The following is a 12,866-nucleotide window of genomic DNA, read 5'->3' as shown; positions in this document are numbered from 1 at the left end:
TTATACTCTTGAGGAAATTGTATTACACTGTAAGCTCACTGAGAACTACCAAGTCCAGGCTTGTACTGCACATAAAGGAGAGCAGAAGTGCAACTAAAAAAAACATACCAGTTCATTAATTATGGTTGTTTTAGTTTAGCTTCAACATGGTGCAAGCCTTTTTAAGACACTTGGAAGCAAAGTGATTATAGACAATGAAAATTAAATCTAATAATGTATAGAATTAATAAAGGTAATTTTAAAAAAGTTAATCTACAAGCATTTCACTATTTCCTCTGCCAGCCTCTGTCACAATAAGTGGGCCTGACATTGTGATAAGACAGATCAAACCCTTTGCTCTTCTCAGAGAAAATGATTCCATTGTCTTTACTTCAATACAGGAGTATAGCAAAGAAAGCTTTTCTTGTACCAAAACAAGTTATAACTCATCCATGTTTTTCATTCTTAGTAAAGGAAAACATGTTTTCCCTTACAGAAATATTCCCTCTATTAAAGCAACTGACCTTCAGGAGAGTACAAATATAAATTTTTTTCCTCACTTGCACTAGAATTTGGTTCTAAAATGCATAAATTCAAATAATAATATTTCATAAATACTTGGTATTTCATCCCACATTTCCAAAGAGTTAAAAGTTGTTCTTCCCAGCAGAATACACAATATACACAACCCCCCCTGCCCCCAAACCCTCCACCAATCCTGTAGTACTTACTCTCTGTAACCAAAGAGTTACACAAGGTTTGTGAAACAAATGATGACAGGGTAGCTCTGTTATGATTTCACCTTCCACATATTCACTGCAACAGATAGTACAACACTGCTCTTGACCTAAACCCATGATGAAGAAAAAGCGTTAATACCTTGTTTTACATCTCAGATGAGCTCAGATTCAAATACATATATTATCAACAGTATCACTAATGGTTACAAAATACAGTCACAGTAACTCCATTAAAGACTACTTTTCCAAATGGATCAAAATTATACTCAGATTCAAAAGATTTTAAGACAGCATTATGTAGTAAGTATACTTAAATATTGCATCTATGGTATTAGAGAAAGTTGAACTTGTTCTTACAAACTTTGTGGAAACTACTTTTTCCTTATTTTTCCATACCATTGTAGTCCCCTGTGACAATAATCTGTGGCAGACTATCTATGGTTTCTTTTGTAGCTGGTGGATGAGTCTGTTCAACATCAAATGTAAGAGACTCCAATTGTGCCAGAGCAGTCTGAAAGGGGTAAGCAGAGATCAAGTTCTATTATTCACAAATGTAACATTTCATACAAAACAAACAAACAAGCATGAAAAGGAATCCAATTCTAGCAGTGTTACTTTTTAAAATGGAAGATATGTCTTTCAAACTAACCATTTCACCATTTTTATTTTTTTAATGAATGAGATGATCCTGAAGGTGAAAACAGCAATGCCTTGCTTTTAAAGCATTCTTAGAATATGAGGACAGAGTCACAACTTAATCTACAGTGAACTTTAGTTAATTTTATAAAGTTACAGAAAAAGCAGCAAGTTGAAAATGTAATAAAGCTTGCCAATCTAAAACTGTCCTTTCATTGTGTTTCTGAAAATAAATGCCTCATTAATATGCTTCCTGGCCTCAATTATTAAATTACTCAGGCACAAACAAAAAATATTAAGTACCTTGGCTACACTAAGAGTGTAAACTTCAAGAAATAAAAAACCCAAGATCTATGTAGATATTTCTAATCCTAAAACAGACCAAATGCTCTGAAGTAACTTTTTTTAAACTCAATTTTTTACCATACAAAACCTTTAAGACTATAAGTCTACACCATATTTGCCATGTGTATTTGCTGTGTACATCATACATTTAACTGTGTAAAGGCACTCAGAGGATATCCAGAAGAAAAAAAATGTTAAAATCACAGAACTCAGAATATTTGGTTGTATTTGCTGAGAAATGTACTACCTGTTTGAACAGCATGCAAACTGAAGAACCAAGAACACAGAAACACTGGGTTCACACCCTGATTGAATTAGTCACATCATTTAAATACAACTACTTACTGTTCTAATCAGCTTGAAAATTATTCGCACCATTGGCTACAAAACTCTCTTAGTAAGAAGTGTAAGATAGTGTGATATTTTTGTAATGTTGGGAATACACTTACTAAAAAGCTCTATATACTAGAGAAACACTGGTCTATACAGAAACCTCTCCAGTTGTCTTTCCTCTTAAACTTTCACTGAAGTTACTACAGCTGCAAACATGCTTGGACTACCTGAAAACATGCTTGGACTTGGATCACAGTGACAAGGTACCTCAAGCTACCACACTACCACAGACCTAAACTAGCAGGTTTTTACCTACAGTCAAACCTTTGGGGCAGAGAGAGAGCAGCATGAGCAAGAAATATTTACAGCTCCTATTGCCACAAGAAATCTGTCAGTTTAAGGGAAAACTTGGGGTTATTCTTAGTGTTGTGTGCAAGTTCCCCTACAAAACAAGTATATTGCTCCAATTTTACAGCTAATACCCATCAAATTCTGGTACAGCAGACAGTACTACTTTACTAACATGAAGATGATTTTAGTATTTGTATTTGGTTTTTGCTCCAATTGCAATGGTCTGAGAATAAACAGTAGGTAAAAATACTACGCTTAATCAGAGTAACTACTACACCTGGAAAAATCAGATAAGATCGCAGGGATACAGAAGGTTGCAATATTATTTATGTGTCAAACTTCTCTGTTTATATCCAGCATGAGTGTTCTCAAACAGAAAGCACTGTATTACTTGCTTGCTTCTGAAACCTACACAAAAGAAACATTATAGACACAAAGCCATACACACTTACTCTGAGGCTGAAAGCCACATTTTCAAATCCAAAGCAGTGTCTGTTTTATAACTTTTATAAGATGTATCTTCAAAATACCTGTACTTCCTCTTATTGCTTGTATGACTGCTTACTCCTCCATGTACCAAAAACAAAATGCTGGACATTTTGCTACAAAACAAGAGTGCTATAGCCTATGAGGGTTTGAGCTCCTCACATCTGTGAAATGGTACAGGAAATACTTATTAAGTCACTGATGCAGCAGAGGCAACTAGCCTGTTCTGTACTGATAATGAAGTAAACCAGACACTCCCAGCTATGTAGTTTCTTTCTAACAGATGGAAGAAAAAAATATTTAAAATCACACATATATTCTATTAAGTTTTAGGAACCCAGAGAGCTAAAAAAGCTATACAACATAGCTTTTCAAAACAAGTATCTAATACTTTCACTACTTCTCCTGTCCAAATGTCATAATTATTTGGGATAGAGCTCTCCCACCCCCTCCCCTCCAATTAAGATACACTTGAATTTTGGGTGCTTTATTGCATCACATCCCTTTCAAGTATTTCAAAGGAATAGTAAATGATTTTGCTTATATTTCCTGAACAATTTTAGTAACCACTTCATACCGTAAAAATATGTGCTCGATATTCTGCTTGAGATTTGAAGGGAATATTTGGAATTCTTACTCAGAACCTGTGTTGTCTCTGTGGTCACAATCCATGCAAGTCTACACAGTCCTCTTCCTTTTATTACTCAGTTATCACTTTCTGCTGACTAACTCCAAGTAGGCCAAGACTTCTGTGCCCACCATAAAGTATCACACGCTTGTGTGCTACTTTCAAGCACAAATGCTACGTGAGAGAATCGGCTTTTCCGCATTCGCAGTGCCCTGTACCACAGGTACCTCTGTAGTCATCTGCCTGTTTGCTAACAGTGTTCAGTGACACTCTGTTCCTGGTGACACAAACATAATTACAGCACTTCCTCAACCAGCCATGCACGTAATCACGTAGGATTACTTTTACAGGTCACTCTGACAGGACTGCACACACTTCTTCTGACAGAATACTTAGGCAAATGTTGTTATACAGGAATGAGAAAGAAAAACTTAAGAGTCGTAATAAACTCAGTCTCCTCCTCAAGTGTTAATGTGCAGATTAAAAAAAAAAAAAGATGGGATTAGTTTCCCCTCTCTACACAGATCCTCTCACTTTGGTGCAAAGGAGGAGGTCAACTGTTTTTGCAGTTCATCAGTTTTTTTTGATGTAGTGAGAACCAGCCACTATGAAAGAGACAAGAATCTTCTCTACACGGTTTCAAAACACTGCTTTTACAGTAAGGGTATCAACAGACCTTCTCCACATTAATGAAGTGTGTCTAAATAAGGAATGCTAAGAAGATCCTACACAGCTGGAGAAGGCCCTGTGATACTCGATCATGAATGATGACCTCCCATATACCTTGGGGGACGTACAAAGCCTGGAAACTGCATGACTGCCAACTTACAGGATTGGCCCCATCAACTGACTTGGAAAAGACCTGGGAACCATATTCAGAAAATCACTGACTTTGCACATATTCATGGGAAAAAACCCCATTATCTAGATTGTTCCACTGTCTGCCAGCTTTAGAGAGCATTTCAAAGTGCCCTTGATATTTTGTCTGCAAGCACACTATGACATACAGCCTGCCCAGTTCACCCCTTTAAAGTGGGTGCTAGCAGTCAAACTGCCCCTTGCTGCCCTAAACTTACGTAACCTGCAAAACATTCATTTCAGCTGTTGTAACACCATATTATATTTACACATCATTTAGCTCTTATTTTGAGAAATACCCTGCAGGGGAGATTTCTGGCAGTGCCAGAATTGTCACACTGCATCAAACTGGATCTCAGCTAGCTCTATATTCACTCTGACATTGACCAACCTGAAGTTAAAAACAAAAGAAAAAGACCATAACCATGCTGGTTCTTGATAATAAATGCTTTGGTCTATATCCAAAATTAGACAAGTGAAATGGGATAGATCAAGGTTAAAGATAAAAGACTTTTTTTTTTCAGGTGGTTTCTTTTCCTGATTGGAGATTTTTGTTTGTTTGTTACTCGATGGGGTTTTTTAAAACTTTTTTTAATTTAAAATATACTGAGTAAGACACTCAAACACAGAGGAGTCTTCTACTAATAAATAAAAATTTGAGAAATCCAAATATACTCTTGAAAAAAAAAAAGCTGGGACAACTCACAGGCATAGATTTAAGCATAAGCTTTCCTTTGTTATGTAGAGAATTTGGTAAAATTCTTTAGAATTAAATGGCATATGTTTACACTGGTAGAAACCAGTAACGTCTTTGCCTTACGAGGAAATAAATGCATATACTAAAAGGAGCAGGTAATGATAAATGACTTCGTACTACATCCTTTAAAAGAACTTTCAAGATGTATTTTCATGTTTGCTGACCCAAAAGTTCAAGCTAACACAGGAAAGTATTCAAAAATCTCCTGATTTTCAGATTAAGTTGAAAAAGGATCCAACTATAAATATTTATGTTACAACATCAAATATATAAGACCATCAAAAATATTTTAATACCTCCACAGCTTCTAAATGTCCCTCTAGTGCCATATATGTGAGAAATTGAGGTTCCATGTAAGGAATGGCTTGACCAAGTCCTAGGCCATCACCAAACTCATCAAGTAGTCTGAAAAACATGGGTTAGGAAACATGGTCTTATTTTCAAAATTAATAGTTACAACACAAAGTCTGGATATATCAAATTATTGCACATCACCTGTCAATAACAGCCCAATACCCAGCCAGCTGATCTCCCCCTCCCTTGCCTCAACTGGACATGTAAATAAGATAAAAAGCTCATGGGTCAAGAAAAAGGGCCATGAGTTATCAATCATCACCACAGGCAAAACAGACTCAATTCAGGAAAAGCCTTAATTTAACTGAAAGGTTGAACCAGATGATCTTTTGAGGTTCCTTTTCAATTTAGACTGCTCTACGATTCTATTAATTTACTGCCAATAAAAATGGATTTGAATGGTAAGAAACAAAGGAAAAAACTAAACCACCTTTCTCTTAGCCCTCTCTTTATTTCCAGGTTCAACTTCACTCCTTAATCCTTGAGACCTCTAATTTTCCCTATCCCAAGCAGGGCAGAGGAAAAGGAACAGGGGGTTTGGTCTGTCCATGGGTAGTTCCTCTTTGCAATTACTTCCTCCTCACGCTGTTTCCCTGCTCCTACATGGGTTTTTCCCACAAGCTGCAGTCCTCCGTCAGCTACTCCAGCATGGGTTTGCCCCAGACACAGTTCCATCAGCAAATTCCTACCTGTTCCACCACAGTCTTCTCCAGCACTAGAGCGCTTCCTCCCCCTTCTTTCCTGACTTTGGTGCCTGCAGGGTTGCTTCTCTCACATCATCCTCATTTCTCTCTCACACACTGCTTGCTGTTCAGCATTTTTTATCCTTTCTTAGTACTTTCCCAGAGGCCCCACCCTATGGCGGGTCCACTGGAGTCAGCTGGAACAAGCTTTGTCCCACATGGAGCAGCCCCAGCCTCTCAGAGGCAGTTCTGCAGTTCTGGTCCCAGCACATTGGTATCACACTCCCACAGTATATATTTCAGAACATCCTGATGTGAGTTCTTACTGTGAAAGGGTATAAGGTCAGCTAATATGTTTCATATGTATTGCTATTAAGGTTGTTTTACAACTAACAATCAGATTTTTATTACATCATGTGTCACAGTTCATGGCTTGGCAGGTCCTTTGAGCTCTGTTTTAGAAATTCAGAAATTAAATCTTAAAACAGGCACAAGTGAAATGATGTACAGGTCTGCATATGTTCAGCAGATCAAACTTAACAGACCATCAACATCTTTGTTCCTGTTTTTAGTAACTAAGAAGCTTACCAAGGCTAACCTCCAACACTTAAAAGACAGCTTCTGTCCCTATCACACAATTCCATTGCTAGCTTACTGCCTGACAGTGTAAGAATATAGGCCTTACTTCTAGTTTGGACTCTCATGCATTAGTCCCTATTATGCTTTTCTACAACATAACTTCACAAGGAGAAAACAACAGAGTTGGTATGTCTGCACTCAAGTCTATATTTTAATAACCAGAAGAGAGCATGTGTTATGTCTCTCGCTGGAAAACCTTTTGTCTATCACATTCTAAAACAAACACATTATACTATTATACATTATACTATTTTGTATGTGCCTCCAATCACTTTATTCCTGGTATTTGAAGCATTTTAATAATAAATTCATTGCAATATCCTTCAGTAATCTAATGACAGAAAACGGAGTGAAGCATTCAAAATTATTATAATATTGGGTAAGTGTATGGCATTTCAAAGAGAAATAAAATAGATCTATAATGACTAACTTACACCAGTTTGAAAGGAGGAAAAGACCAATTATAAAATAGGACTGACTTGAATGCTGATTACATTTATATTGCCTTATTTCTGTTACGCTTCCACTTGAAAATTAAATTAGAAAATAAACTCGTGCCTTGCATATTAGGGCACCAAAATTTTCTCAAATCACAGCCTGTTTTAGCAAATGTATTCCCTTTTCTCTCATTAGAAGATACATAGCACTTGAAATACCTTTAACTTTAAAATGGAAGATTATTAGTCCTTGAAGCAACTGCATACTGATAGCCATAGGTACTTTTGACATCTTATACAGGAAACAAAATAGTACCTACAAAACCTCTGAAATGAAAGACAACTATCAAATGCATACCTCCACTCCACATCCAGGTCTTCACTCACACTGGAGTCATCCTCAAGATTGTTATTTCCATCCAACAAGAAGAATCCAAGATGTACAAAATCACGAATTGGATCATTTTCCTCATCACTGCTACTTTCTACTTCTTCTCGGTACTGTAACCAAGGAATTTCACCTTCCTCCAATAATGCCTGCTCCCTTTATATAAATAAATAAAAAGCTAAAACTAAAAAGCTAAGAGAATTTACAAACACACATAAGCAACAAAAGCCAAACAAAACACAAAGACTAAACAGGCATGTTTCCCAGACTACAGAGTCACAGATTAGGAATTAAGTATTTGCCATAAATATTCAATAAATTCACAGAGCTCACAATCTAATAACACCCACGATTCTGTGGCAGTTTTGTCTAATGCTCAAGGCCAGCAGTACAGTAAGCAGTTTGTTTCAAATTTCCCCTAGTACAGACAGCATCCCTGCCAGGGTTAATAAATTTGGTACTAAACATCTTATTTATCTACAAGTTCCTAAAGGCATTAAGGAGAAAGATTGTCTTGACACCCAGAGCAGCCTCCATGGCAAAGCTTGGCCTGAATGTGATGCAAAGAGCTATTACTTGCAAGAGAAGCTATCTTGCAAGAGAAAGACTCCTCTCATTCCTGGATATTCTAGAGGAGCAGAAGTCACCTGGATGCAGAGTCTCATGGGGCTGTGAGGCCCACTTTCCTTATAGAAGGGAAAATAAACACAAATTATGTTAAAGATGCATACATTTTTATGCTGTTCATATCAAATAAAGTTAAAAACCTCCATTATTGTTGTTCTGAAAGAGATGAGTTGTTATGAAGTTTTCATAAAGTCACACTAGTTCTTCAAGACCCAAGAATGTGGAGAATACTAAAAAAGTATTAACGACAAACAGGACTGCTTAGCAATAGGTACTGTGCACCTAAGAAGCTGAAAGAACACTCAAGTGTGGCCTTTGCTTTATAAAGATCCAAATTAGAGTCAATATTAGATGCTTAGAAAAAAGCCAAGAACATTCCTCTTAGCTGTATATAGCTACAAATTTTGCCTTATAGCAAAGGCAGCTACAGTTGAATGACTGAAAAAATAAAGTAAGTTTTAAGTTACTAGAGCAAGCAAGAAATTCACATTTTCTTTAACCACAGATAGGGCTGCAGAAAATAAGGAGCAGCAGCGGAATTGGAGAAGCAATGAAGCAGAGAGATAAACAAGTTCTTTTCCAGGAGTCCTACGCAGTATCAAAGCATGTGTATGTAACATGTGTGTGTATCTTAACAATTAACTTGTCTAACTGGCTTTTCAAAGTCAATATTAAGTCTATTAGCCATATTGACATTACATGTCAATGCACTCTCATTGTTTCTGTATGTTTCATGACAAAGAACTGCTTGCATGAAATGTCATATTTTCCCTGATTTGAAATACATACCACTACTCAGATTATTGTGATGTAGGCAAATGATTGTTGCCAGCATGGTAACTGCTTTTAGATGTTATTCTACGTAGTTCTATGTGAATACCCCACTACTGGCGAGGCTAGAAGCTGTAGGAAGTTAGCCAATAAAATAAAGGCATACTCTTCTTGGAAAGAGAAGTCCGTGCTCTCCTCTTTCACACCACCGCTCCTCTGCACACCAGGGTCACGCTCCTCCCTGCACGAGACAGTCTCCCAGCTTTCATCACTTGAGGACTGCTCTTTTTCCACAGCAGTAAAATAGGAAGGCACAGATGTAGACCATTCTCCATCACTGCACTCTGAGCTGCAATTTAAACAAGTAACAGAGTATGAATTCAAATGCAGCTTTAGGGGAAAGAAAATAATTTCCTACTTTTCTATCAACATTGCTCTCAATATAGGCAACTGTTTTTCTAAGAGAAATTAATCTTGTGCTATCTACAGATGCATTACAAATCAAGTGCATATAGAGTTATTTTTTAAAAAAGAAAATTAGTCTGTAAAAAAAATTCAAACATTCTACCCATCCTACTTTGCAAAAATGTTTTGTTCTTCCCTTGCCCCATATGTGGAGTACAGGAAACAACTCAGAAACAGAAACCAGTCTCACTATACACATCTTTCTCCCAGATTAGAAAAATGGCAGCAGTGGCTGCCATTTTTCTAATCTGCTTGATTAACAAATAATAATCTATGTTAGCCTTACCTCTCAGCCAAACAAATATAAAGTCACAGATCTCAGAACATATAAGCCATATAGAATGACCATTTTTATCATAGAAAGATATAATGCATTACTTCAAACTATTTGATTCACTACCCCAAACAACATGAACGGCAGGGAGTTTTGAAAAGACAATTTGCTCAGCCACCACATAGGAAAGGGCAATAAATAAGCTTTGAGCAGCTGAAACAAAATAGTAATGCTAGCACAATCTTATGAAGGATAAACTACTGCTACCATTGGTAATGGCACTTAGATGATTCACTCACTACAGTAACAATTATCAAAATTCAAAAAAAGTCAACTAGCTATGTCACTTCAAAAAGTTAGAGAAAACGTACATGTGAACAGCCAACTTGCTTACTGAACTTCATTTTATAAAGCAATCCACAACACCCACAGCATAGTTCTCTAATCTGCTAAACCCAGTATGTTTAAGTGTATTGTTATTCCCCCACCTACAACCACACTAAATTTCCTCCCTTTATTGAAAATCACAAATGTATGCCAATAGAACTTTCAATTTCAGGAATTTTCAGTGCTTTTGAAAAACTACATAGTATATACTGCAAGTTTTACAAGAATAAAGAAGTTAAAGACAATGATTATATATAAGCATTTTAATTTGAGGCAGGAATAAATTTTTCTACCACAATTTCGATGACTAAGAAAAGTGATGGAAATGAGAATATTCATTAATTTTGGGCATCTCATCTAATGCATTACACCATCTAAAGCTGAATATTGACTTTTTTAACCTTTTCATCTGTTTGGTTCTTTGGTTTTGGGTTGGGAGTTTGGTTTGGAATGTTGTTTGATTTTATGTTGTTTGATCAAGTTTTTTAATATATATTATACAATTTCATCTTAGATGAAATTGTATATAGGTAAAATTGTATATAGCTGAAATACTCATGCCTTGTTTCAGTTGTCTCTATTTTACAATCTGAGAATGACTTCCAACACACTTTAAAACACTCCTACTTTGCTTTTAGTCAAATTTGTTCTATTTAACGTTTATACACAAACACTAATTCAAACCAGAAAAGGATATAACTGAAGTCACTAACTCTAAACAACAGAAGAACATTACATATTTAAGGACCCAGGATTTAACTGTGCTCAGTTCTGCATGGGTGCAGAACATTACTTAATGTTTAGAGTTACAGACTTGTCACTTGCCAAAAGCATAGCACATGAACTTAGCATCTGCATGTGGATTTGCTGACACTAGTCCCTCTCCATGACTGAACACCTTCCTAACCTGTACTTGGCACACAGTCCAAAATTAAATGGATGGAGCTAATGGACATGATCCTCCTCCCTCCAACCCTGCCCTGGGACCTTCCATCACCCTTCGAACATACATGGTTCTAAGAAACATGCAAGACTTTCTCCTTCCCACACAGCTTCCACATGCTAATACCACAAAAGCTGTGCACCTCCTCAAAGAGAAAATGTGAGTTGGAGGCCCACACTGCAGCAATCAAAAGCTGAATTTCTCCCTGGGTTGGGAATAAGCTAAAACTGACCTGAAGGATGTAGTTTGACATGTATGTCAAATACACTTTTTATTCAGCTCTATTTTATGTTCATGAACACAAAATATAGTTTAAATCTTTAAACACAAAACTTCACCTTTCAAGAGTGAACATATTACTTTGTGCAGACTAATCATTGACAATTTATTTCATAAACATAAGTATTTTTAGGTTTTAGAACATAAATTATGGGGATTCTAAGTTAAAAATACATGATTCCTATTTACTGGTTCAGTTACTGTCATTATCAAGAACATTTCTAATAATCAATCCATGTTTCTTTTTGTCATGCTACAATAACCCATCACCGTGCATCATGGAAGCCGATGCTACAATTGTAGAACACATGACACTTCCTTCATGGCATTTTAATTTTCTAGCAGCAGTATTTCAAAAAGGGAAAAGACTATGCATCAATAAAAATTTTTGAAAAGCAAACCTTACAAGGAAGTGATGGATTCATTTGCAAGTACCTTTATTAAGAATCACAAAATTGTCAGGTTTAGAAGGGATTTGAAGACCATCCAGTCCAACCCTTTTGGCACTCTGCCAGGGGTGGAAGGGACTTTTGAAGACCATCCAAGTCCAACCCTTTTGCTACCCTGCTATCCAACCCTTCTGCAGTCCAACCTGGGACACAGTAATGGCCCCAGGTGGGTTTGGAATGTCTTCAGAGAGGGAGACTCGATGACCTCTCTGGGCAACCTGTTCCAGTGCTCTGCCACCCTCAACATGAAGCTCTTCTTGCTGTGGTAGAACTTCTTGTGTTTTAGTTTATGGCTATTACTCCTTGTCCTGTCACTAAGCACCACTGAAGGGAGTCTGGCTTCATCCTCCTGGCACCCACCTAGGAGCTATTTATTTGCATTAGTGAGATCCCCTGTCAGTCCTCTCCAGACTAAACAGACCCAGATCCCACCTCTCCTCATAAGAGAGATGCCCCAGACCCCTCATCATCTCTGCAGCCTCCACTGGACCCTCTTCAGTAGCTCCTTCTCTTTCTACAGCTGTGGAAACCAAATATGAACACAGTACCCCAGATAGGCCTCACTAGGGCAAGAAGGGGAGCAGGATCACCTCCCTGACCTGCTGGCCACACTCCTCCCCACGCATCCCAAGATACCACTGTCTCTCCTGGCCCCCAGGGCACACATGACCAGCTCATGGCCAACTTGTCACCCACCAGCACCACAGTGTCCTACCCAGAAGAGCTGCTCACCAGTGGGTGAGCCCCCAACCTGTGCTGCTACTGGGTGTCTTCCCCCCACAGGTGCAGGACCCTACACTTAACACCTCGAAAAAGAAAAGCCCCTAAGTCTACTATTTTAAAATGCTTTTTGTTCTCTCATAGTTGCAAGTCTGCGACTTTTAAGTTTTAAAGACAAGATTTTATGCTAATTAATTTTTATGCTCTTCTCTCTACAAAAATACAGGACATACAATCTACTAAGCAGGTAAGCTTATGAACGACAAGCACATGTACATCAACAGAGAGCCACATCAATATCCAGAAGACATGTCTTGTAAAGTGGGAACAGAATCAA

At 37.4% G+C, this 12,866-nt stretch overlaps 1 protein-coding gene across 5 annotated transcripts in view; it reads right to left on the bottom strand.

Moving 5' to 3' along the window:
- Window positions 1-12,866, bottom strand: part of PJA2 (praja ring finger ubiquitin ligase 2) — a 49,804-nt gene that overhangs the window by 17,500 nt on the left and 19,438 nt on the right. For all 5 annotated transcript variants that reach the window (XR_004061497.1, XM_030968697.1, XM_030968699.1 and 2 more), the window contains exons 4-8: window positions 9,179-9,361; window positions 7,585-7,770; window positions 5,410-5,518; window positions 1,116-1,230; window positions 711-826 (exon numbers count right to left, since the gene is read on the bottom strand). Coding sequence is in view for 4 of the 5 variants with exons in the window: in XM_030968697.1 (XP_030824557.1) it covers window positions 711-826; window positions 1,116-1,230; window positions 5,410-5,518; window positions 7,585-7,770; window positions 9,179-9,361 (709 nt within the window). In the remaining variant the exon portion in view is untranslated. The remainder of the gene's footprint in view (window positions 1-710; window positions 827-1,115; window positions 1,231-5,409; window positions 5,519-7,584; window positions 7,771-9,178; window positions 9,362-12,866) is intronic.

This window comes from Camarhynchus parvulus, chromosome Z (assembly GCF_901933205.1).
Source record: "Camarhynchus parvulus chromosome Z, STF_HiC, whole genome shotgun sequence".
NCBI classification, from domain to species: domain Eukaryota; kingdom Metazoa; phylum Chordata; class Aves; order Passeriformes; family Thraupidae; genus Camarhynchus; species Camarhynchus parvulus.
The sequence above is the reverse complement of the archived record's forward strand: the minus strand, read 5'-3'. Positions and strand labels throughout refer to the sequence as shown.